At 40.9% G+C, this 23,342-nt stretch overlaps 1 protein-coding gene across 2 annotated transcripts in view; it reads left to right on the top strand.

The window, feature by feature from the left end:
* LOC138630254 (neuronal acetylcholine receptor subunit alpha-7) overlaps positions 1–23,342 on the top strand; it is a 44,783-nt gene continuing 21,441 nt past the window's right edge. For both annotated transcript variants that reach the window (XM_069714469.1, XM_069714468.1), the window contains exons 1-4: positions 1–182; positions 5,064–5,203; positions 15,181–15,225; positions 22,261–22,370. In XM_069714469.1, coding sequence (XP_069570570.1) covers positions 128–182; positions 5,064–5,203; positions 15,181–15,225; positions 22,261–22,370 — 350 coding nt within the window. In that variant the 5' untranslated portion in view covers positions 1–127. The remainder of the gene's footprint in view (positions 183–5,063; positions 5,204–15,180; positions 15,226–22,260; positions 22,371–23,342) is intronic.

A 23,342-nucleotide genomic window follows, 5' to 3' on the forward strand; every position in this document is an offset into this window, starting at 1 on the left:
TCTCTCTGTCTCTGTCTCTCTCTCATCCTCTGTCTCTGTCTCTGTCTCTCTCTGTCTCCGGTATCTGCGGCTGCTTCAGGAGGAACTCTGGTCAGTTTCCCGTCCGTGTGACTCGCGGTCGCTGAGGATGGACACTCGGATGTTCTCCCTTCACATCCTGATACTCTGCTGCCTCGTTCACGGTAGGCTCACACACACACACACACACACACACACACACACACACACACACACACACACACACACACACACACACACACACACACACACACACACACACACACACACACACACACACACACTCCTGTTGGTCTTTCTATCGCTCAGAGGACTCTCCTTTTCAGATAACTCTCCTTAACCATCACAACTAAATGCCTTTCTCTGCCTGATTCTAACACACTGACATTATAGCCAGTCAAAGAAAAATATTCACTTTCAATACTAAAATGTCCAATTCTACCATCAGGTCCCTCTGAAGCTAAACTTAAACTGAATCTGAAGCAAAACCAACTATAAACCAGGTCTTCACCTGAAAACGAATGACCCCAAAGTCAAGTCCACACAGTGTAAACAGATTCATGACACACCATTATCTTTAATGTAACTATAAACCATTATTTTCATTACCAGTGAATTTATTAAGCTCTTTACTGTAAAAACTTCTCTGCAGATTTGTCTTTTATTCACTTTGGAAAGTGTTTATTTTCAGCTTTATTTCAGTTTGAAAAGCTAAAATCCAACTGAAGCTTTCTCAGACAGTGAAAAACAACAGCCGATGAGCCGCTTTCAGCTCTGTAGTTCCTCTGCAGGCTAAAACGTTGATATCTGCTGTATTGTCATGTATTACAGTCTACAATCATCGTTGTATCTTGAAGCATATAAATCTCCAGTCTGATCGTCTTCCTGCAGGTTTCACGCTTCACATTATTTATTGCTGGAGAAGCTGCTTTACAGTTAAATAGTGTACTTGGTGGTTTTTAACCATTTAATGTTGTGAAGTGCTGATTCTCAGAATGAAAAGGAAAACTTTTTAACTTTAATATTAATGCTTTGGAATATTAAAGCTTAAAATCAGATGTTAATTTATGTCTTTTGCCAAAACTAATAAAAAGACACTTCACACTTTCCAGAATCACTTATAGTCCCGACGCCGGCACCCATTAAATCAAATGTTTTTTTTACTGGGTAATTTACTGTCGGCTGGTTTTTAAAAGGTCGTCAATCATTTCGTCTCTAATGTTTCTGACCGAATTTTGTTCTTGTCAGAAACCTGAACTCAACATTCACAACGTGATATAAAATGTTCCTTTTGAAGGAAACATTTACAGACAGGCTTGTGACCAGAACAGATATGGATTAATACATAGAGCAGTGTATATATGTATTTCTGAGCTGTCCAGCTGTACCTTGCCTTCACAGGCAGCAGAGATGGAGACTTGAACTCCACAAACACCGGCACCTTTATTTTAATGTTACTCAATATAGCTTCTAAACCTGTGCTGCCTGGTAAATGGAGCGTTTTTGCGTTTATCAGTAGAATAACCACAAAACAGTGTTTTCTGAGACTTGACGAAGCTCATCGGGACATTACACAACTGTTTTACGGGCTCAGGTGAATAAACCTCTCGTTTTAGAAGTGCATTATTAAAATAGTGATGTGCACCTACGTAGGCACACACACAAGGATTATCATTGTGTACATCAGCTGCTCAATCTGCACACAAGCAGATGTGTTTCCTCCGCAGAGACACGTTGCTAAAGTGGATTCACAAACACGTGAAATGCAACTCAGACTAAATATAGAACGAAACGTTTCAGCTCGACGAGGAAGTGCTCCGACTCTTTTTCCTTGAACTTCCTACTGTGGAAGTGGAAGTGGATCATATTGTGTCTGTTGATATCTGTTGAGCGTGATTATGTCACTCCTTCTTTTAAACAAATATTTGATGAACTAACATACAGAGTGACGCGTCGAGCTGAAAGACTTTGTTCAGCAGTCTGACAAACCTTCAGTGCTATTTACACACTGGATCGAATTACATCTGTTCACCTGCAGCTCTGAGAAAACATGTTTACTATTATATTAGTGAATTTAGAATGTGTCAGTGATTCATGAATTATTTATAATAATCCGATTAAAAACAGAATAAACTGCCTAAATGTGGTCGTTCAAGTCACACCAGTATAAACAGTCCAGATTTCCATAACATGGTACCATTATTATTATTATCATTATTATTGTACCACAAACTAGTCAAATTAAAGATAATACCGTAAAAGTTTTGCACCAAAGATTGTTTTTTTAATCCAATCTCTGAAGTGAACAAAAATGCGGGTGTGATGTTTGTTTGGTACGCTATATGTTTGGTACGCTATATGTTTGGTACGCTATATGTTTGGTACGCTATATGTTTGGTACGCTATATGTTTGGTACGCTATATGTTTGGTACGCTATATGTTTGGTACGCTATATGTTTGGTACGCTATATGTTTGGTACGCTATATGTTTGGTACACTATATGTTTGGTACACTATATGTTTGGTACGCTATATGTTTGGTACACTATATGTTTGGTACGCTATATGTTTGGTACACTATATGTTTGGTACGCTATATGTTTGGTACGCTATATGTTTGGTACGCTATATGTTTGGTACGCTATATGTTTGGTACGCTATATGTTTGGTACACTATATGTTTGGTACGCTATATGTTTGGTACACTATATGTTTGGTACACTATATGTTTGGTACACTATATGTTTGGTACGCTATATGTTTGGTACGCTATATGTTTGGTACGCTATATGTTTGGTACGCTATATGTTTGGTACACTATATGTTTGGTACGCTATATGTTTGGTACGCTATATGTTTGGTACGCTATATGTTTGGTACGCTATATGTTTGGTACGCTATATGTTTGGTACACTATATGTTTGGTACGCTATATGTTTGGTACACTATATGTTTGGTACGCTATGTGTTTGGTACGCTATATGTTTGGTACGCTATATGTTTGGTACGCTATATGTTTGGTACGCTATGTGTTTGGTACGCTATATGTTTGGTACGCTATATGTTTGGTACGCTATATGTTTGGTACGCTATATGTTTGGTACGCTATATGTTTGGTACGCTATATGTTTGGTACGCTATATGTTTGGTACACTATATGTTTGGTACGCTATATGTTTGGTACGCTATATGTTTGGTACGCTATATGTTTATTATGCTACACAGAAGGGACTAATCATGCAACCCGGTATCACGTCAAAACGTGAAATAGCCACGCATTGGCCTGTCTCGGCCTGAAAGTTACACGTTTTCCTGTAGTGGCCGAAAAAGAAACCTACTGCACGTAGAGTCATGTGATTTACAGGAAAATGAAACATATGGTTGGAAAAATACAAACAACTTGACAAAAACGTTGTCAACTCTTGCATTCGAACCTCATCGTCCCGCATGGCAGCAGTCTGTGACGAATGCCACCAAACAACCCCTCCTGCCTCCTGATGCTGCCTAAAAACGTGTCCTTTGTTGCCTCTGTTGTGAGGCTTTGATCACATGATCCAGCATCACATGACATTAACATGCTTGTAAGTTTCACGCCTCGACAGGCCAAAGCGTGGCTATTTCACGCTCTGCCGTGACACTTGGTTGAATCATGACTGTAATTTTGTTTTGCCGTCACTGTGTCATAAAAACTCTGATCCTCAGGACTGACAATAAGAAGTCAGTCAGTCAGCTGTCCGTCTCGCTGATCACCTGTCAGGCATCAGGACGAGCTTTCATCTTGAACCCCGCTGATGTAACCCGCGTCCGTAAAGCCTTTTAAAGCCCATATTAACGGTGCGATGACGGACGGGCTGAGATGAAAGGAGACGGTCGTAAGAGAGATGTGGTGAAATCTTTGTCCCAACAGGGGTCTCAGATCTCACAATGAGTGCTGCCGTAACCCACGACGACAACGCAGCCAATCAGAACTTTGTGGATCACTGACACTGCAAACAACAGCTTCTTTCTCTCTATGAAGTGGATGGTGAGGTTTTGGTACGATTCACTCTGTAAATAGTGACAGGACACATTTGTGTTGTGTTGCAGATGACAGAATTCCCTCAGTTCACCAACAAATAGAGCTCTTACATGTCAGGACTCGTACTGCTGTAGTGCAGGAAGAGTAGTTTTGTTTCAATCTGCACACTGCTGTTCTGCACTGACAGGAAATGACCTCATCATGTGACCACATCAACCTTCAAACATCTGCAGCTTTAATTATTTTACCCAGAAATCAGTGCGTTTTTGTGTCCTCTGTTTAACACTCAATAAACACACTGATTCTTCTGTCCAGCAGCAGAGAAGAAACATGTTGTGTTCAGGAACAGCTGCAGCTTCATCACATACCTTTAATTTGAAAATCCTTCATGGCCCCGCCCCTTCCTCTACGGAGCCAAGATGGCGACCGTTTAGGGTGAAAAGTGTTTCTCACTTCTTCTTTGGAGCGTTCTGAGTGATTCATCCTGGTACTGGTAGTGTTCTGATGGTTCTGTACTGACAGAGAGAACACACTGATGGACTCAGAGTAGAGAGAGTTAATACACAAGTACAACATCTGGAACACAAGTACAACATCTGGAACACAAGTACAACATCTGGAACACAAGTACAACATCTGGAACACAAGAACAACATCTGGAACACAAGAACAACATCTGGAACACAAGTACAACATCTGGAACACAAGTACAACATCTGGAACACAAGTACAACATCTGGAACACAAGTACAACATCTGGAACACAAGAACAACATCTGGAACACAAGTACAACATCTGGAACACAAGTACAACATCTGGAACACTCGTACAACATCTGGAACACTCGTAAGAACAACATCTGGAACACAAGTACAACATCTGGAACACTCGTACAACATCTGGAACACTCGTACAACATCTGGAACACAGCAACGGAGTCTTTGTACCTCTGATCTGAAGCCCTGATTGAATCATGTCTCCTTGAGTGAAGTTAAACGTGCTGACGGTCTGTTTTCCTGCTGCAGGTTCTCTGCAGGGTTTGTACCAGCGGCGTCTCTACAAGGAGCTGATGAGGAACTACAACCCGCTGGAGCGGCCGGTCAGCAACGACTCCGACAGCCTGACGGTCCGCTTCAGCTTCAGCCTGCTGCAGATCATGGACGTGGTAAGAACACACACGGCTGAGTCGAGTGTTTCTCGGAACACGATGATACCAGATGAAGTAGAAGAAGGTTCATCTGAGGTGTTAAAGCAAATAATGGAAGTCAACATGTATCTTTTGGACATGAGCTGTCCAAAGTGATCTGTATATCTGTAACCGTAGTAACGGGCATGTACATCAGCATGTGTCAGAGTGACTAGTAGTTCAAACTAGAGACAAATTTCCCGTCCGATCCGACTGCAAGTAAAAATGTGGACTGATATCGCAGATGCAGACACTTTTTATTAAAGCTTTGTGTTCAGAAAAGGTAAATAATAAGTTATAGACGCAGCCTCTCAAAATGTACTGTAGCTCAGAGGAGAGGAACTGACAGCTGACCGCTTTAAAATGCTCGTTGAAATGAAATGAAATCCATAAATGCCATAATAAATGTATAAATCAGACAATACATTTTGAAATAATCTGTCAGCAGTGAACATCACTGGCTGTTCAGGGGCACATTTAGTAGGTCAGGTTTGTTGCTTATAGAATAAATAGTTAGTTTAATGTTAAAATCAGCAATAAAACAGCTGTTTCAGCATCATGACACACTGAGAAATAGGCTATTTTATTGATGTTTGCTTTATCGCTATTTATTGTAGCATTTATCTATTTCAGTACGTACCTCAAGACCATATTTATTTATTTATTTAGCTACATTTATTTGCATCAGTTTAAATCCTGTGGTTTTAAGATTGCGGTGAATTCCCGTCGTCTCATGGACACATCAATCTTGAACAAACAGAGCTGGTCAGTAGCACTGGTTTACGACTCTCTCTCTACCTGCTCTATGACCTCATCGTATTCTTTGTTGTCGTCTGTTTATCGACTTTATGTTGCTGCCATCACAAACGAACCTACATCCCCATGTGACTGTTTGCTCTCCGTCGAGCACGTTTACCTACGACAGGCGGAAGGAAAAGTAGTTCCTGCATTCACTGCTCTGCTGCTGCCCGTGTTGATGTCTGACTGTCTTCGGGTGGACAAGCTTCTGTCTCAGACTGTTATTTGGCTTGAAGTGTACAAAGATGCACTGATTGTTGAAAATCCCCTTTTCCTCTCCGACCGTCTGCTTCAGGTCTCGTTTCTTCAGCCGCATATTTCATGTGTTTTTGCTGCTTCTCCTTTTTCCTCGGGGACGCGTTGTTGGTCCGATGATGGAGGGTTCAGAAAAAACTTAGCTTTGATCTAGTAGATGGTGAGGATCAAAGATTCATATTGATCTGTGTGTGTGTGTGTGTGTGTGTGTGTGTGTGTGTGTGTGTGTGTGTGTGTGTGTGCGTGCGTGCGTGTGTGTGTGTGTGTGCGTGCGTGCGTGTGTGTGTGTGTGTGTGTGCGCGTGCGTGCGTGCGTGCGTGCGTGCGTGTGTGTGTGTGTGTGTGTGTGCGTGCGTGTGTGTGTGTGTGCGCGTGTGTGTGTGTGTGTGTGTGTGTGTGTGTGTGTGTGTGTGTGTGTGTGTGTGTGTGTGTGTGTGTGTGTGTGTGTGTGTGTGTGTGTGTGTGTGCGTGTGTGCGTGCGTGTGTGCGCGTGCGTGTGTGTGTGTGTGTGTGTGTGCGTGTGTGCGCGTGTGTGTGTGTGTGTGTGTGTGTGTGTGTGTGCGTGTGTGCGTGTGTGTGTGTGTGCGTGTGTGTGTGTGTGTGTGTGCGTGTGTGTGTGTGTGTGCGTGTGTGTGTGTGTGTGTGTGTGTGTGTGTGTGTGTGTGTGTGTGTGTGTGTGTGTGTGTGTGTGTGTGTGCGTGCGTGTGTGTGTGTGTGTGTGTGTGTGTGTGTGTGTGTGTGTGTGTGCGTGTGTGTGTGTGTGTGTGTGTGTGTGTGTGTGTGTGTGTGTGTGTGTGTGTGTGTGTGTGTGTGTGTGTGTGTGTGTGTGTGTGTGTGTGTGTGTGTGTGTGTGTGTGTGTGTGTGTGTGTGTGTGTGTGTGTCTGTGTGCGTGTGTGCGCGTGCGTGTGTGTGTGTGTGTGGGGGTTAAATACACTTTGATGTTGAGGCTTTTGTCATCTTCAATTTCTAAACAGACCAGACGATTTCCTCTGACAACCTCCTGCGTGATGTTGCGGTCCACCGCACCGATCTGTTCTGTGAAGACTTCCACTTCCTGTTTTGATTTTGACCCGGGTGTCATCCACGTTCCCAAACCAGAGACTGGGATCAGTGAAGAAGATCAGTGTCCTGCTCTCTTAAAGCTGCTGACGATGTGTCTGAGTGCAGCTTCAATATCCTCTATGATGGTTTGTCTGTTTCCAGTTGTTGTTTGCTGCCTTGTTCAATTTGCTGAGTCAGTTCCTTTTGGCCGGGTCGTCCCCTACGTTCAGAACCACGGTGCTTCCTCCGTCATCATCCCACGAAATGGGGATTTTTTTTTAAATGTATTTATTTCTTCAGTCTTGTTATAGCGACGTCAGCTCTGTCCTGTCGTCGATGGTGACGGAGGAAGGCGGAGCTTCCACACTGGTGAGGATGGCTGATACCTCCATCCGGAGTAATTCCACCTGTGTCACACTGCTGAAACAACAATCCACCTGTAGGGCGGCGACACATCTTAATATTTATTATTGCATATTTTATTGCAGTTTTTGTGAATTTATATTACACATATTTAAAACAAGAAATATTTCTGTCTGGATCAGAAATACATCTGTGAACCGGATTTTTTTTTTTATATGTGTGGAAAGTTTTTTTTGTGCATTGAAAACTATTTTAGTGGAGAGATATTTATAATGTGAGTTTGCTTGTGGCTGCGTGGGTTTTCTCCAGCTTCCTCCGACCAAACACATGCACGTTAGGTCGATTGGCAATTCTTGATTGACCGTAGGTGTGCATGTGGTTGTCTGTCTGTCTGTCTGTCTGTTTGTCTGTTTGTCTGTGTGTGTGTGTGTGTGTGTGTGTGTGTGTGTGTGTGTGTGTGTGTGTGTGTGTGTCTGTCTGTCTGTCTGTCTGTCTGTCTGTCTGTGTCTGTTTGTCTGTGTGTGTGTGTGTGTGTGTGTGTGTGTGTGTGTGTGTGTGTGTGTGTGTGTGTGTGTGTGTGTGTGTGTGTGTGTGTGTGTGTGTGTGTGTGTGTGTGTGTGTGTGTGTGTGTGTGTGTGTGTGTGTGTGTGTGTGTGTGTGTGTGTGTGTGTGTGTGTGTGTGTGTGTGTGTGTGTGTGAGTGTGTGTGTGTGTTGGTCCTGTAATGGACTGAAACGTCATCTGTAAAGTTCTTCAGCCCTCCTGTGATCCTGCAGGATGAAACAGGTGTGGATGTTTGTTCTGTGTGAAATCATTGATTGATCTAACTCCACTTTTCACTCCATCTGTGAGTTGTTTTTTATTTGTTTGTTTCTGTGAGGCTGAAACTCACTGTTTACCCCGTGTGTGTGTGTGTGTGTGTGTGTGTGTGTGTGTGTGTGTGTGTGTGTGTGTGTGTGTGTGTGTGTGTGTGTGTGTGTGTGTGTGTGTGTGTGTGTGTGTGTGTGTGTGTGTTTAGAATATGCTCTGAAAATGGGTAAAACTGAGTCTGACAGCACAGAAACACACAACAAAGATACATATCAGCAGGATGGCACAGTTTACAATATGACTCTTCATAACAACAACAAACAAAATGTTGTAATTATGGTAATTAGTTAGACGTTTAATTAAAGATTCTCTCAGTGTTCAATACCACAAAATGAACAGAATATATTTTGCGTGGGCTTCAGAGGATTCTTGATCAATATCAGTGAGTCAGCCTGAACTCGGCTGGATGCTGAGGGCTCAGCTTTTACAAACTTTACTCAGTAGACTCTTGTTTAATCACATTATTGTCAAAGTTTTGTAGCTTTAATTTAACTCTTGAGAACTTTTGCCATTTTCAGTTTCATTTAGTCATGTTTTTGTTCTCCTTTAGGAAAAAGTGAGTGTTTTGTAGTTTCTGAAATGTGAGTCTTCTTAACTTTTCATCTGGATTTTTCATCACGTTCCTGCTGTTATCTCCTAGATTTCTCTTTTCTTAGTCCACATGTTAAGTGTGATGATTCAATGATCTCCATTAAGAATCTGATTGATTAAAAACAAAAAATTCACTGTCTTATTTAAAAACCCATCTAAAAGACAATTGGTGAGACAAATATCAGATTTGAGCTCTGTGGAAGTGTAGATATGTAAATATGATGGGCTCATTTCAAGGTAATTAAAACATACCGATACTCCGTCAGGATTATACACTAATTAAAACATAATTATTTGATTCCATTTCTGCCAGTAGATCCTTTTAAAACCTGCACACTGGACCTTTAATCTTTCTGGCTCTCTGGAGACACACTGCTTTGTCTATTTTCTGTTTTTGTCATTCACAGTCTTGGAGTCCTTATTCATTACCGAGCCTTGTAATTCATTACTTATTAATATCAGATAACGACACAGATTCAGCTGAAGAAGCAGCTTTTGCTGTCCTGCAGCCTCTTTGCAGACTCTGTGTTCTCCCGGGGAGACGCTGGAGAGGTCTGACCTCATTGCTCTCTTATTTTAATTTTTTTGGACTGTTTTCAGGTGATTTTTTTTTGTTGTTGTTGGATACTAGCAGAATCTCCTTCATCCTCCATCTGTGTTGAAACGCAGCCTGCCTGATGTAAGTCTGCTCCGGACTCGAAGCTGCAGCCTTTGTCTAAGTCTTTATGAATGCTGTGAAACTCAGGGGAGCTGCCGCCAAATATAATACTTAACTCATATCAGCTCCTCAGACGTTCCAGCACCGCATGGGAACATCCACAATATTATGCACAGGGAGGAACTACAGAGACACAGATTTTGAATGATGGTATTTCATATGTTGAACGTAACGCTTCCAAATTGCTCGTTTGTTAATTAACTACAATCAGTGTCTCTTGCAATAAAGCTCCATTCTGTGTAAAAATCAAAGCTAAGCAGTTTGACTTAATTTCCCTAAGATTATATTTTATGTTTGTCCCACTTACAACATTTTCACAACTCAAAATGTTTTATTCTGTTAATGTAGTAAAAGTCAAGAAAGTTAAATTCATGAGACTGGTTTGATTTGGTGACATCATTTCAATATTTGCTTTAAATGCTGATATTTAAGTGTCTGAAGCGGAACAATTCCGTGCCTTTTATAATGAAAGCTACAGGCTGTTCTGAATAGTTGGATGGACTCCAGTGGACTTAAAGTCCCAGTAAATACTCACCAGTGAGTCAACTGATCACTCACAGAAACAAATAACATTGATTGAACAAGCTATAACTTCTATTTGTCCAACAAACTCAAAGAGAGTCGTACTTTTTACAGAATATATTGTTTAAAATTTCAAACAGAGTTTTACTAGTTGTGGTTTTTGTGTGCGTCCATGAAGGAGAGTTACAGACAGTCCTTCAGGTCTGTGTGTCTGTCCGACGTCTGTAGTTCTGGTAACAGAAGCCCGTCTGTGAGGAGGGCAGCGGCGGTCATGAACTCGTATCATCTGAGCTGCAGTTTCACAGCTGCTGCTGTTTTGCCCCGTTGCTCCAGAGTTTTATCTCCAGACCAGTGGCTTCTCTTTCCGGCTCGCTGGGCGGTCTGGTCTGTGACTCGCAGGTGAAGTGGAGGTCACACTGCAGCTCCTCGGCTCGCTCTACATGCAGGAACAATGAGCTATAAAACCAGATGCAGCCTCCTGCTGCCTCTCTGACCCTGATAACCTGTTCCTGAATGTCTTTGTGAACATCAGCAGAGGTTTCCCTCAGGTACTGTTAATGATCAGCATCGTGGCCCAGTGAGACGCTGCTTTGGCAAAAATACACAAATATCATCCAAAACACTGCGAAGAGGATCAGCAGAGTACAAATGATCCCTGCAGCTGTTGACTCTGTGCAGGAGGTGATGAATTTAAGAGCTGTCCTAATTAATGTTTTAATACTAATGATGATTCAGATGACTGTCTGATGATAAAAATGTTGTTTGGTGACAAACCCACAGAGATTTCTCACCAACTGCAGCTTTGCAGAGTTTTCAGCTGCTGCTTCTTGTTTTCCGGCACATTTACAGTTTGATTCAGCTTCAGTATTTCCAGCAGCTGTTTTTCAGGAGTTGGTGGAGACCGAATCAGAGCTAAACATCATTAGTACTGAAGTATATCTGCGATGTGCAGCATGCTTATTATCAAAGGAATTGAGAACATCTGACTCTTTATCAGTTACTGCTTTAAAAAAAAAAAAATTTAAAATCGCTTTTTTTCCCCTCAATTTCCAATGTTTTCTAATTCCTGCAATTTTACTGCATAAAAATCCTTTAAAACTTCACAAATTACATCACGATTTTGGGGGGAAATTAGCAGCAAAATCAACCTTTTTGATAGCAACAATCACTAAAAAACTCATTAATATCCTGGAGGGACTGATTGAAGAGTTTAGAGTACTTCTAGCATGCTGTGTAAATACGATATAAAATACAATATACGTTCTTTAGATTCAGAGTCAGTGTGTGCATTCGTGGTAAAGTCCTGGTTACAATTATTGGCTCCCAGAAATAAATGCAAAAAAAAAAGAATTTTGTCTCATCAGATTATTTAAGAATGACTACATTTATTCTTTAATATAGTAAAATGTCTGTGAGAAGAGTATCTAACTGCCACACCTCATTTCAACAACTCCAGTTATTTTTGTTTGTTCTAAAATAAATGGAGGATTTGACTGCTGGTGTTACCGCTCATTATTTGTCACAGTTTCTGAACTGGTTGTGACATATTGGGAGTGTGGGGGTGTGTGAGAAAGTTCTCTGTGATGGTGCTTGTTTGCCTTTCGGATAAAATGTTTTTTGTTTCCCTGACAGGACGCATGGTGGCTGTTAAAATCCAGAGATAAACAGGCACGTTGGATTCACTTATCCTGGCGTCAGTTCAGTAATATGATTTTGGGGATTCAGCGTTACTTTGGGATATGGGATTGTTCTTCTCGTCTGCTCAAGTGGAGATGTTGCATCTCTTTGAAGATGTGGTGCAGGGGGAAGTGTGCATTGCGGTGTGTCTGGCTTTGCTGGTGGAAGGAGTCCATGTTTTTCTTGAGGATGGGCCAGCTGGTGGGTGGATGCGGCCAGATGTTCCTCCACCTCCACTTGTTAATCCAAACCCTGGGATTAACAGTGAACTAGATTTGAGTGTGTGTGTGACTTCCAGGAAGTTTTTGCAGCATGTGTTGTTACCTGTATGGGATGGCCCTCAGGCAGCACTGCTTTAAAAACAGACATGAATCTGTAGTGGAAATCACTGCATGGGCTCAGGAACACTTGTGAAAACCATCGTCTGTGAACACAGTTCATCGCTGCATCCACAAATGCAGGTTAAAACTCTCCAAAGAAAAAAACAGGTAGAAACATGATCCAGAAACACCGCCGCCTTCTCTGGACCGAGATCATTGAAGATGAACTGAGGTGAAGTGGAAAGCTGTCCACTTTGAAATCATGGATGCTGTGTCCTCCGGGCTAAAGAGAGGGACCATCCAGCTTGTTATCAGCGCACAGTTCAAAAGCCAGCATCTGTGATGGTATCAGGGTGCATTAGTGCACATGGCATGGGTAGCTTGTACATCTTGGAGGATACTTTTAATGTTGAATGATGGTTTTGGAGCAACATATGCTGCCATCCAGACAACGTCTCTTTCAGGGAAGGTCTTGTTTATTTAGCAAAACAAAGCCAAACCACATTCTGCACATATTCCAACAGCATGGTTCTCTAGTAGAAGAGTCCGGGTGCTGAACTGCCTGCCTGCAGACCAGACCTGTCAATCATTGAAAACACTCTGTTCAGCTGCTTCCACCATCTCCCTCAGTGCCTGCTGCTGAGGTTTAAACTGGTGGAAACACAAGTGTGACTTCAAAAGTGACACCAAAGTTGCATTGCACAAGCAAACCTTTATGGACACGCCCCTCGTAGAGCTGCTCCACCCATCTAGGCGCAGCCGGGCTCATGTTGAGCTGCAAAAGGTTCACGCAAGCATAAAAAAAGCTCCTTGAGCTGTGACAAATTGCAAATTCACTCGCATTCACTCTTGGACCAGTTTTATACTTTTATGAAAATTGTCTCGCTCACTCATCGCTGTCTTTTGGCTCCATAGGTTATTTATGCTTTCATATGCAAGCCCCTCTGAACAAATAACACACTGTGGATATTTCATGTTGCTATTGGCTGAGCATGTAAATCAATATTGCATGAAGTCAGAGTGATATTTCTGATATATCCTCGTGTTTCTGAGGTGAAGAAGCTGCTGTTGAACTTTCAGGTGAAACACATGGAGACATCTCCTGTTGGCAAGAGTCCTGAGCTGCAATACTTTATCTGAGAAGCCATCCCTCAGGTCGTTCATGTGGTAACTAACTGGCTGTAGCTGCTTGGTGAAGCTCGATACTGCGGCTCAAACTGTTTCAAATTAAAAGCCCTGTCGCGTTTCTTTCACGGTCCAGTCTGAAACTGGATTTTTCACCTGGTTTTCTCCACAACTATCTGGTGATCCTTGGAAATGATCTCAGAGATATAAAATAGACAGGTTCTAATCATTGTCACCTCTGAAGCTCTGATTCTAGTTTTAAGTGCTTTTTGCATCACTGTGACTGGTCTGATTTTACTTCCTGTTTTGAAGAGGGTCTCGTGTTTGCTGATTCAAATACAGTACACAGAAAAAGTCAATAGTTTCCATAGAATGCACTTAATTTTTCACATATTGTGTCTTGGCTTTGCATCCTTAGGATACTAAGTGAAGGTCAGTCCTGAAACTTTTTATTATCTCTCTATGCTTCGCTGCCTGAGAATATATTAACAGACTGGACATTCATCAAACTGACATTATTCGTATCCCCCCCTGATGGCTGGCTGCCATGTTTAAGATTAATTTAAAGGGATGAAACAAACAGTGGAGAATGGACAGACTTTGTCTCAGAGGAGACGGACGTCTGCAAACAGACGAGGCTCCTGTTTCCCAACAGCGTCTTTAGGCCGAATTTTTTTTTTTCCATGACTTAGTTTTTAGATTAACATGCAGCTCCTGACTTTTTGAAACAAGCCAAGAGCATCTTCAACATCTTAAACTTTGGATTTAATTCATTTGTTTGCTCATTTTCGGTCCATACTTCTATCATAAACTGTTCCTTGTAAACATTTGGTGAAAAATGATTGATGCTGAATACCTGATTTGCAAAACTGATCTTCTGGCTGCTTGTAACATGCAAATACAAGCTGCTTATCAGCCAACCTCTCCGTGCATACAGTACGTATGACAGTCATATTTATGTGTAGACTCAACAGGCTCTCCGACGTTGCCTCTTCTCGCCACTGAGTGAAATCCTGAGTTTCTGTGAATTGTCATCCAGCCTCCTGAAGCTTTTTGTTATTTTTCCGCTGTATGTAGGTTGAGACTCTGATTTGAATAAATTCCTGCAGCATCACTCAGCAGCAGGAATCACATGTGCATCTCTAAAGTGAAAGCTCTGCTTATTTACTCAAGTCGCACAGCAGCTGTTGCCTCATTAATTATTTATACTGATTAATTATCAGGACATGCTGAGGAGATCGGTAAAGATAACGGTAACGGACCGTTTATTTTTGTATTTACGTCCATGCTTCAGCTGTTACGCAAACTGTTTAATAAAAAAAAAAAAGATATTTTCTGTTCTGACTTTCTTTCTTTGACACCAAAAACAGCCGAGCAGCACTGAAAATAACTTGACTTTCTTATCTGATGCCCACTCGGTAGCAGCGAGTTTAAAGCTGCAGATTGCAAATTCTACAGTAGACCTTACTTTTATGAAGGATTACTCATTAACAACACCTACTTTTTGAGATTTATGTTCTTCCAACATAAAGAGCAAGTCCACATTGTCTATGTGCGCTCACTCTCAAGTGCTGTTTTAATAAACATGAGGTACTTGATAAAAATCTTCAGGGACTGATTGTGTTTTGGGGAAATGGGGCGAAGACACTGATTGCTTTTGTTGTTTGTGTTTTTTAGGATGAGAAGAACCAAGTACTGACCACCAACATCTGGCTGCAGCTGGTGAGTTTTCAAACTTTTCTGTCGCTTTACTCTGATTTCTGTTTAATCTGTGCTCAGTTTGAACTTTTAACTTTGTATTTGCTTTCATCCTCATTTCTTATCTTTTATCTGCAAACTTTGTAAAATACATTGAACCGTCTGGAGTGTTTCTTTTACTACCGAACATCCTCCGGGGTTTAAAGTTGCGTTTGTAAAAAAAATCCCCCCACTGTGTACTTCAGGGGGTGATCGGGAGTCACTGTGGTGTTCAGTCAGTCCGACATCACTTCACTGTGACTCTGAAATCTGTGGCCCACAGTGGGGAGGTTCGTCAGGCTTACTGATGTCAGGTTTGATGGGTCTCCGAGGGTCTCTGCAGTGTTCAGAGGCTTCAGAGACGAGCAAACCTCGTGGCTATAGATTCCATTTCATGGTGTTTTTGTTTGTGGATATCATCCTACAACAGACACTGATTGAAGCCTTGCAGCCTTCTTGTTGTGCTCAAATGGAAGTAAACCTACCTACCTCTAAATTATGTTTTTTATTTCCTAATTTGCACCACTGGATTTGGAGCTGCAAGAATAATACAGTCATACACATCATAAGATTACCCGTCACATTTAAATCTGTAATCTTATTTTGCACAGCTGTGAACTCATCACATGTAAAACGAGGTGTTATTGCGTCGTTTATTAGTATTCTTTGTGGTGTTACATTTCACATCACATAATCGGTTTATACTGTGTATTTTTGTACTTTAGTGTGAAATTTTATTTCTACCAACTACCTTTTGAGTTTAATTTTCTCGCTGCTTGATATTTCTTTCACTTTTTAGTATTTAGTTTTTTGCAGCCCAACATTCCTTTTATGTGAAAACATACTTGGCAATAAATCCAATTCTGAATACGAAAAAAAAACATGTAAGCAACATATCTCTTTAATGGAAACCACAAATGTAATCATGGTCACGTGCATTGCTGCCCTACAGGGCGCTGATAAACCTTTTAACTGCAAAGTCACAGGGTCAGCGTTTTTTTTGTGTTTTTTTTTACTCCTGTCCTTCCTGCATCCAACAGCTGCAGCTGAGCTGCTTCAAGACAACGGCGGTTATGAGTTTAACTTGTTTGTATTTGTCTGATATTATAGTTTACTCTTGGTTTGTACAATAAGTCACTGCTGCCTGTCGACTGTCTGTGTTGGTGATCTCGGTCAGATGCTGAAACACATTCATGGAAGGATCAAGAAACTCTGGGATCCCTTCATGTGACTGTTTAGTAGTTTGTCAGCTTAGTTAAACCAGATAAGAGAAAGATATCCTGGATGTGTTGAACCTGCTGCGTAGTCCAGGTCTCTGGAGTCCTCGCTGGGTCAGAGCCAAAAAACAGTTTGGCATCAATCCAGCCAGAATAGAGAAGTGGATTATGTTGGGATTAAACAACAGGATGAGATTTCCCACGTTAACTCGGGAGCCTAAGAGGCAGTCAGGTGAATAAAATGAATCTGAGCACACAGAAACCGTTGATGTTTTCAACACATTTGAACAAGCAAACACTGTTTGTGACTACAGATAAAGGTGAAGTCATTTTCATGACACTAATCACATGGTAGGAAGTGATTACACCGCTCTGGGGTACATTACTGCCATAAATCAAGAGCATGCTCTTTCAATGTGAGAGCCGGATTTCCTGTTTTTATCATCAAATATTGTCATTTTCTCTCTGGAAAGTCTTCCCTCGGACTCAAACAGTCGCTGCTGCTACGTTCATTTAACACGGCGCTGAAGGAAGGGATGAATCCGCTTCAACCGTTACGGTCCAATCGGGACGCACACACAAGGAGGCAGTGAGGATTTCATTGGTCGACGTCATACCTGTCGGTTGGGGAATTTTGACAGGGTCATTTAGAGTCATTTCATCCAAATCCAAGAGCGCCAGCTGAGGTCAGACATTCAGTTTTAAAAGAGCTCTTCAGGTCCACAGGTGAGCAGTAACTGTTTGAGCTGCGAGCGAAGACTTTCCAGAGAGAAAATTACAATATTTCAATGTGAAAACAAGAAGTCACGCTCTCAAATTGGAAGAGCATGCTCTTGACTTGTGGCAGTACTGTGCCCCCATACACTTATTCATTTACCACACTTTCAAATCTGTTTTGAATATCTTTAAATATCTTTGTTTCAGATTGATGCCAATGATTCGGATCTGCTCAGGGTCATCAGTCATCTCCGGTCATGTAGCCCGTTTCCACTTACATGAGAGTGGTCTCAAGCTTTTTATATTCTGCAAGTCTCAGTAAGAAAGTAGAAAAGCATATAAAATGTCAAACTTTTCCTTTATGGTTCTTTAAACGCTTGCTTCAGCATTTAGTAACAGCAGTGCTCATTTAGAAACAATAATCTGTATTTTATTGTCAATGGATTATTTGTCTCGTCAGCAGGTTAAAATATGTGCTGGATCTTCATCACAAAATCACCTCCGGCCGCTGCAGATGGATATTTGTGTCAGTCAGGGCACCGGGGACGAGGAGTAAACTGACTCTGGTGAAAGAAACCAAGTAAATATGATAAAGAATAAAAGCCTGCAGCCACATGATCCCATCCGTCCTCCAGCTCAATACCGAGAGGAATCTGTAGCTCTGCTGCTTGACCCAGATAAGTTTGCAGCGGTGGAGAAAAACTCGATCCAGAAGTCGGCAGAGTACAAACTTGTTCTTCTTCCTCTGTGAGAGTCGGTCCCTCGTGCTCTTTGACGCCTCACACCTTGCTGAAATCAACCGCTGCTTCTTTGTTCACTTCGAATTGGTTTCATTCCCTGAAAAGCTGTTTTTCTTTTTCTTTGCCGGTTGTCGGCCCGGACTGACTGTGGTGTGAATGTCAGAGCTAATGGAGAGTGTAGGAATTCATTAAGAGAGCTTCCTAAACCCATTTCACGCAGCTGTCCAAATTTAATTAGCTTTCATATCAGGTCCTGTGGAATGTGTGTTTGTAAAGTGGCGATGCACTAATCCGGCCTAATCTGCTCCTCTCGGATGGAAAGGTTGCTTCCTCCCGGGGGGCTCGGCATTTCCTCCCCGCAGCACCCTCCCAGGAACAATGAGTGTTTTGGCTTAATTTAATTTGGCGTTCTCCTCTCCTCCTCCTCCTCTTCCTCCCCCTCCCCCTCCTCCTCTTCCTCCTCCACTGCTGCTGCTGCTGGAGTCATCGAGGGCCTTTTTTTTGAGCAGGGGATGAATGTCTTTAAGCGAGAGAAAACATTTCTGCACTGGGAGCTGTGTGGATTTTTTAATGTCAGTGTTACTGCGGCTTTTTGGAAGTTTTTCTCCTGGCAAGCGAGAAAACTTTGACTCACTGGGAATAAAAACTGCCTCAGTATCAACATTTGGATTCAGATTTTTTTTTACCTTTAGGGGGTTTTGTATTTCATATCGTTGAATTATTTTGTTGACTATTGTCATTTAAAGGCTGTTTGAGCACTGAAAACTAAACACATACATAAGCATAAAAAGATAAACTACACAAATCTGAGATGAGAATATAATAGTAAAGGATGCAGTACCTTAATAGTTGAACAGTTATTTAATGAATGAAGACACCAATACAACATCTATATATTATGGGATGCCGACTGCACAATGTTTACCCTGTCCAACATCTTGGTTTACACAAAGTTCAGCCAATTCTGGTGGGATTGTCCTAATTTTGCAGGTCTTTGTTTTTGGGGTGAAATGAATGATTATTTTCATTATCCATTAATCTGCCAATGATTATTATGATTAACTGACTGATGGTTTGATCTATATAAAAAAATACTCACCGTACACACAAATTTGACATAAACAAGTGTTTTGTTTTCTCTAAAGAGAAGTAAAATAAATCAAAGATATTCAGAATACTATAATGTAGTACAAAGAAAGGTAAAAACAAAATTCACCATCAAATCGTGATACCGGGTTACAGGAAATGACTCATAGAGACTTCACCAGGAGTTAAAGTTTGTACCGTGTTAGTTTCCCTTCATGGAAAAAACATTTTTATCCCATTCATTGTTGCAGCAGCACCTCAGCATTCAATCAATGGCTCTCACAATATTTTTTTGTTTTTGTGATGGAGAGAAACATTTGTGGCAAGTAGGTCTGTGATAAAAAAAAACAACAACAACAGTACTACAACTCCTTTTAGAGTCCCTAGTAGGTCATCATTTAACTCTCTCTCTCTCTCTCACACACACACACACACACACACACACACACACACACACACACACACACACACACACACACACACACACACACACACACACACACACACACACACACACACACACACACACACACGCACACACCCTCTCCTGAAAAAAAAAACAAGGATGAATCCTTCTTTCCTTTTGATTTTAATGACCCTGTATTAAATCGAAATCCTCAGCGTGTGTTGAGTCTTTACATTTTTAGTCTTGTTAAAAAGGAAGCTTTAAACTGCTGCCAAGATCCCAAAATAACCAACAGCTCCGACAGGGAGGATAATCTCTCTTATTAGAAAATGATTCTGTATCAGACTAAAAATGTGGACAATCCCAAAATAAATGTGATGATATACAAAACCAATTTCAGTTCAGAAGTGGCTGTTAGATGACATTGTTTGAAAGTTTTTTTTTTCTTGTATGTTTTTTCCTTCCTTTTCCTTTCTTTGCATCAGTTTGGCTTTATATCGTGCAGCCTGCTTTGGTCTCATCCTGTTCTGACTCTTGGAGCCTTTGAAGCTTTTTAGACAGAAAAAAAGAACAGAGACATTCTCACCTGCTTATTAAAAATACATGTAGACACTGAAAATCAAACCATCTTTTTATGATGCTTCTGATATGCGTGTTTCTTCTCTTCAAGTCTTTGTTGTTTCAGCTGGAAGGCTGTGATGTCATTCAACCAAAGTGCTGTTCCTATTAGTCGTGACATTCAACTTTATGGAAATTCATGGTAAAATTGTAAACTATTGTAATTGTAATTTCGTCACCATATAACGAGGAAAGCGTAAGAAAACAAACAATAAAAGGATAACATATTGGAAAAATACAGATAATTACACAAGAAATACTGGAGCCGGGATCCCAACTTTAATAAAAGAAATAACTGAAGATATTGAAGCGTAAAGTAAACATTTAAATGTCTGTTAATCATGGATTCATAAATATAAATGATTAAACGGAGGAAACAGCCTGATTACTGTTTAGTAACTGTTTAGTTAGTGTAACTGTTTATGGAGTAAATAACATCTGTTGAAAGTTTATAACTCATAAAAAATTATTACCATCTCGTGATTGAATAATATATATTCAACATTTTTGTAAGATTTATATGTTAAGACGGATAATAACTTTCATGTCTGTGTGTTCAGTAAAGAGCTTCAGTCAGGATGTGATTAACGAGGTTCAAGATTAATTAATTTGTCATTCTTACCACATCCATATTAATACGCATACAGTGGGATGAGATTAAGTTTGTCAGGTCCAGGGTGCAAAGTTAATTATCTAAACATTCCTGAACACACAATTAAAATGTGTCGCTAAAACCCTACAAATAAACATCCCTAAGACACAGCTCACAACTCATCCTCAACATTAACACGCATCCCACAAAGAAACACGTTTGGTGGCTGTAGCTCTGGACTCTCCTGAATATTCAGAAGCTTATTACATAAATTAGATGAACCTTGTCTGTACTGCAGACGAAGGGCTGTTTTTCAAAGTGTGAAGAATATTTCATGATGAAAGCTCTGCTCTCTAAATCCCCGGCATCAGGCTCAGGTGGAGGAGCATCGAGCTCTGTGGCTGAAGCACCGACAGCTCGGTCCATAAAAGTTTAAATATTAAACTCCTGACAAAACAAACTCTGGATTTTTGCAGTAAATCTGTGGGTATATTTTACGCACAAAAACGATGTGATTGATTAAATCATAAGTGTGTTCCTTTGTACACTAAATGTAAGATCCAGGTCACCGTGGCTCGTTAACTTTTAAAACCTTTAACTCGTTAACTGTTTTTTAGACGACACAACGACTAAAGAAGAGCTTTTCAATAAAGTGACTACCGGAAACATAATGATCATTTTAGGGTTCTTTTTGTCTCTTATTTTAAAAGTTATACATTCTTGAGAAATCCAAAGTATCAAATCAAACATTTCTGAGAAGCCATCCCACTTTTAGTTTTTGGACGTGAACTTCAGGGTCTTGTCCTGTGATTTTCAGGGTCGTGTCTGCAGCTACTGAGACAGTTTCTACTTCCAAAAGAGTCCTCTGAGAAAAACATTTCAACTCTCGGTGACAGGAAGTAAACAAGACAGAGAGAGAGAGAGAAGAGAGGGAGAGAGAGAGAGAAGAGAGGGAGAGAGAAGAGAGGGAGATGTCTGCATGACCTTCACCATCACAGCCTCGAACCATCAACACAAACCAAAGAGAGGCTGTGAAATGTAATGAGGACGGAGACTTGTATGCTAATGAGACATCAACACTGCTGATGATTCCTGGCAGCAGCGCTCGTCTTCCTCACTCAGCTTCGTAGAAACAACACAGATAGAGAAATAACAACAGCTGTTACATCACAGTCATCAGAGAAATCTGGATGTCATCAGCTGAAATATGAAGGTCGAACACAGACGAGCTGCTGCTCATCAAATGGCCACTTTAGGACAATTTTACTTTTTTATTTCTCTGTGTAGATTTCACAAAAAACATGCACCACATTGTGGAGAAAACAATCTTGGTGATATTTAACTTTATTTAATTAAGTAGTCACAATAAGTTTGAGATTTCAACATCCAGAGCTTCGAGGCCACGTGGATAACGACTTTCAGGGGAAGTCTTCCTCCGTCGAAAGGTTTCGTAATAGTTTCAGTGATTAGCAGATGCAGACGAATCCAAGTTGTTGCTTTGATGTCCTCATTTTAAAGTCGGTTGTTACTTTATGCACACATGTAGTTGAAAGCTCCAGAAATACTGTAAATGACTGAAGGTTTTTTTTATTTATTTTGTGTGTGTATTAGTACTCACATTAATGTGTGTTTATGTGTCTGCAGTACTGGACAGATTTCTACCTTCAGTGGAACATGTCGGACTATCCGGGTGTCGCCAACGTTCGGTTCCCCGACAACCAGATCTGGAGGCCCGACATCCTGCTGTACAACAGGTACTGACCTCAGAGCTGCAGACGAACAGCTGACCCGCCAACCACAGGAGACACAACCCAACTTACATCAGAGAATTACTTAAACCCGCGGCTGTGATTTATCTCTGAGCTTTATAACATTTTAATAGAGTCGGCTTCTTTGAAATTTTTTGGGGGAAATTGTTAATAATGATTATTGTGTTAAGAATGATACTCTTTTACATTAGCAACATTTTGGGAAGTAAAAAATGTACTGTGGTACGTGCCGGTACTCAAAAGATAAATAGACTGAAAGCAACACGTTACCAGTTTCAACCACAATTTTTTCTGTTTTCTACACAAAGCTTTCCCTTTGCAATAATTGTTAGTTCACAAAACAAAATCCACTTTCATCAGTATCACCTGGTCTTCATGAGCAGCGGTTGGACGAATTTCCATTGAACACTTCATGTCCAAACCTTCAAAGCACCAAATAGGATTTTGATGGATGTTCATGTTAAGGAATAAAATAATGGAAAGTCTGAACATCTGCAGTTTTATGAAAACTAGGCAACAATTGAATATTTAAGAAAGTATTTGAATCGATGTAAACGGACTGTTAACTGCTCATCGTACACGGCATTAGGTTATTATTATTATTTTATTTGCTGGATATATTACTGACAATCGGTAGAATTACTTGCAGTCACTTGTTTTACTGAATGTTCTGTAAAATTCTCCATGTTCAGAGCAAATGTTCTCTGTAGTTCAGAGAAATTATCAATTCAGCCAGGTTTTCTTCTGTGAGAGTAACATGTCAGAAAAAAAGAAGGAAACCAGGATCAGGTTGTCTCTTAGAGGACTCATAATGTTTTGCTAGAAAATCAATGAGCCTGTAATCTGAGTGTCTCCTGGAGGATCGAGGATGTTTGAGGATGTTTGAGGATGTCTGAGAATGTCTGAGTTCACCGTGATGAACGCTGCACGAAGCCAACAGGCTGTTCAAAGGTTTAT

The sequence above is a fragment of the Brachyistius frenatus genome, unplaced genomic scaffold (assembly GCF_029030835.1).
Source record: "Brachyistius frenatus isolate BFR_SWC_R1_liver_20210118 unplaced genomic scaffold, ASM2903083v1 Contig_131, whole genome shotgun sequence".
NCBI lineage: Eukaryota > Metazoa > Chordata > Actinopteri > Embiotocidae > Brachyistius > Brachyistius frenatus.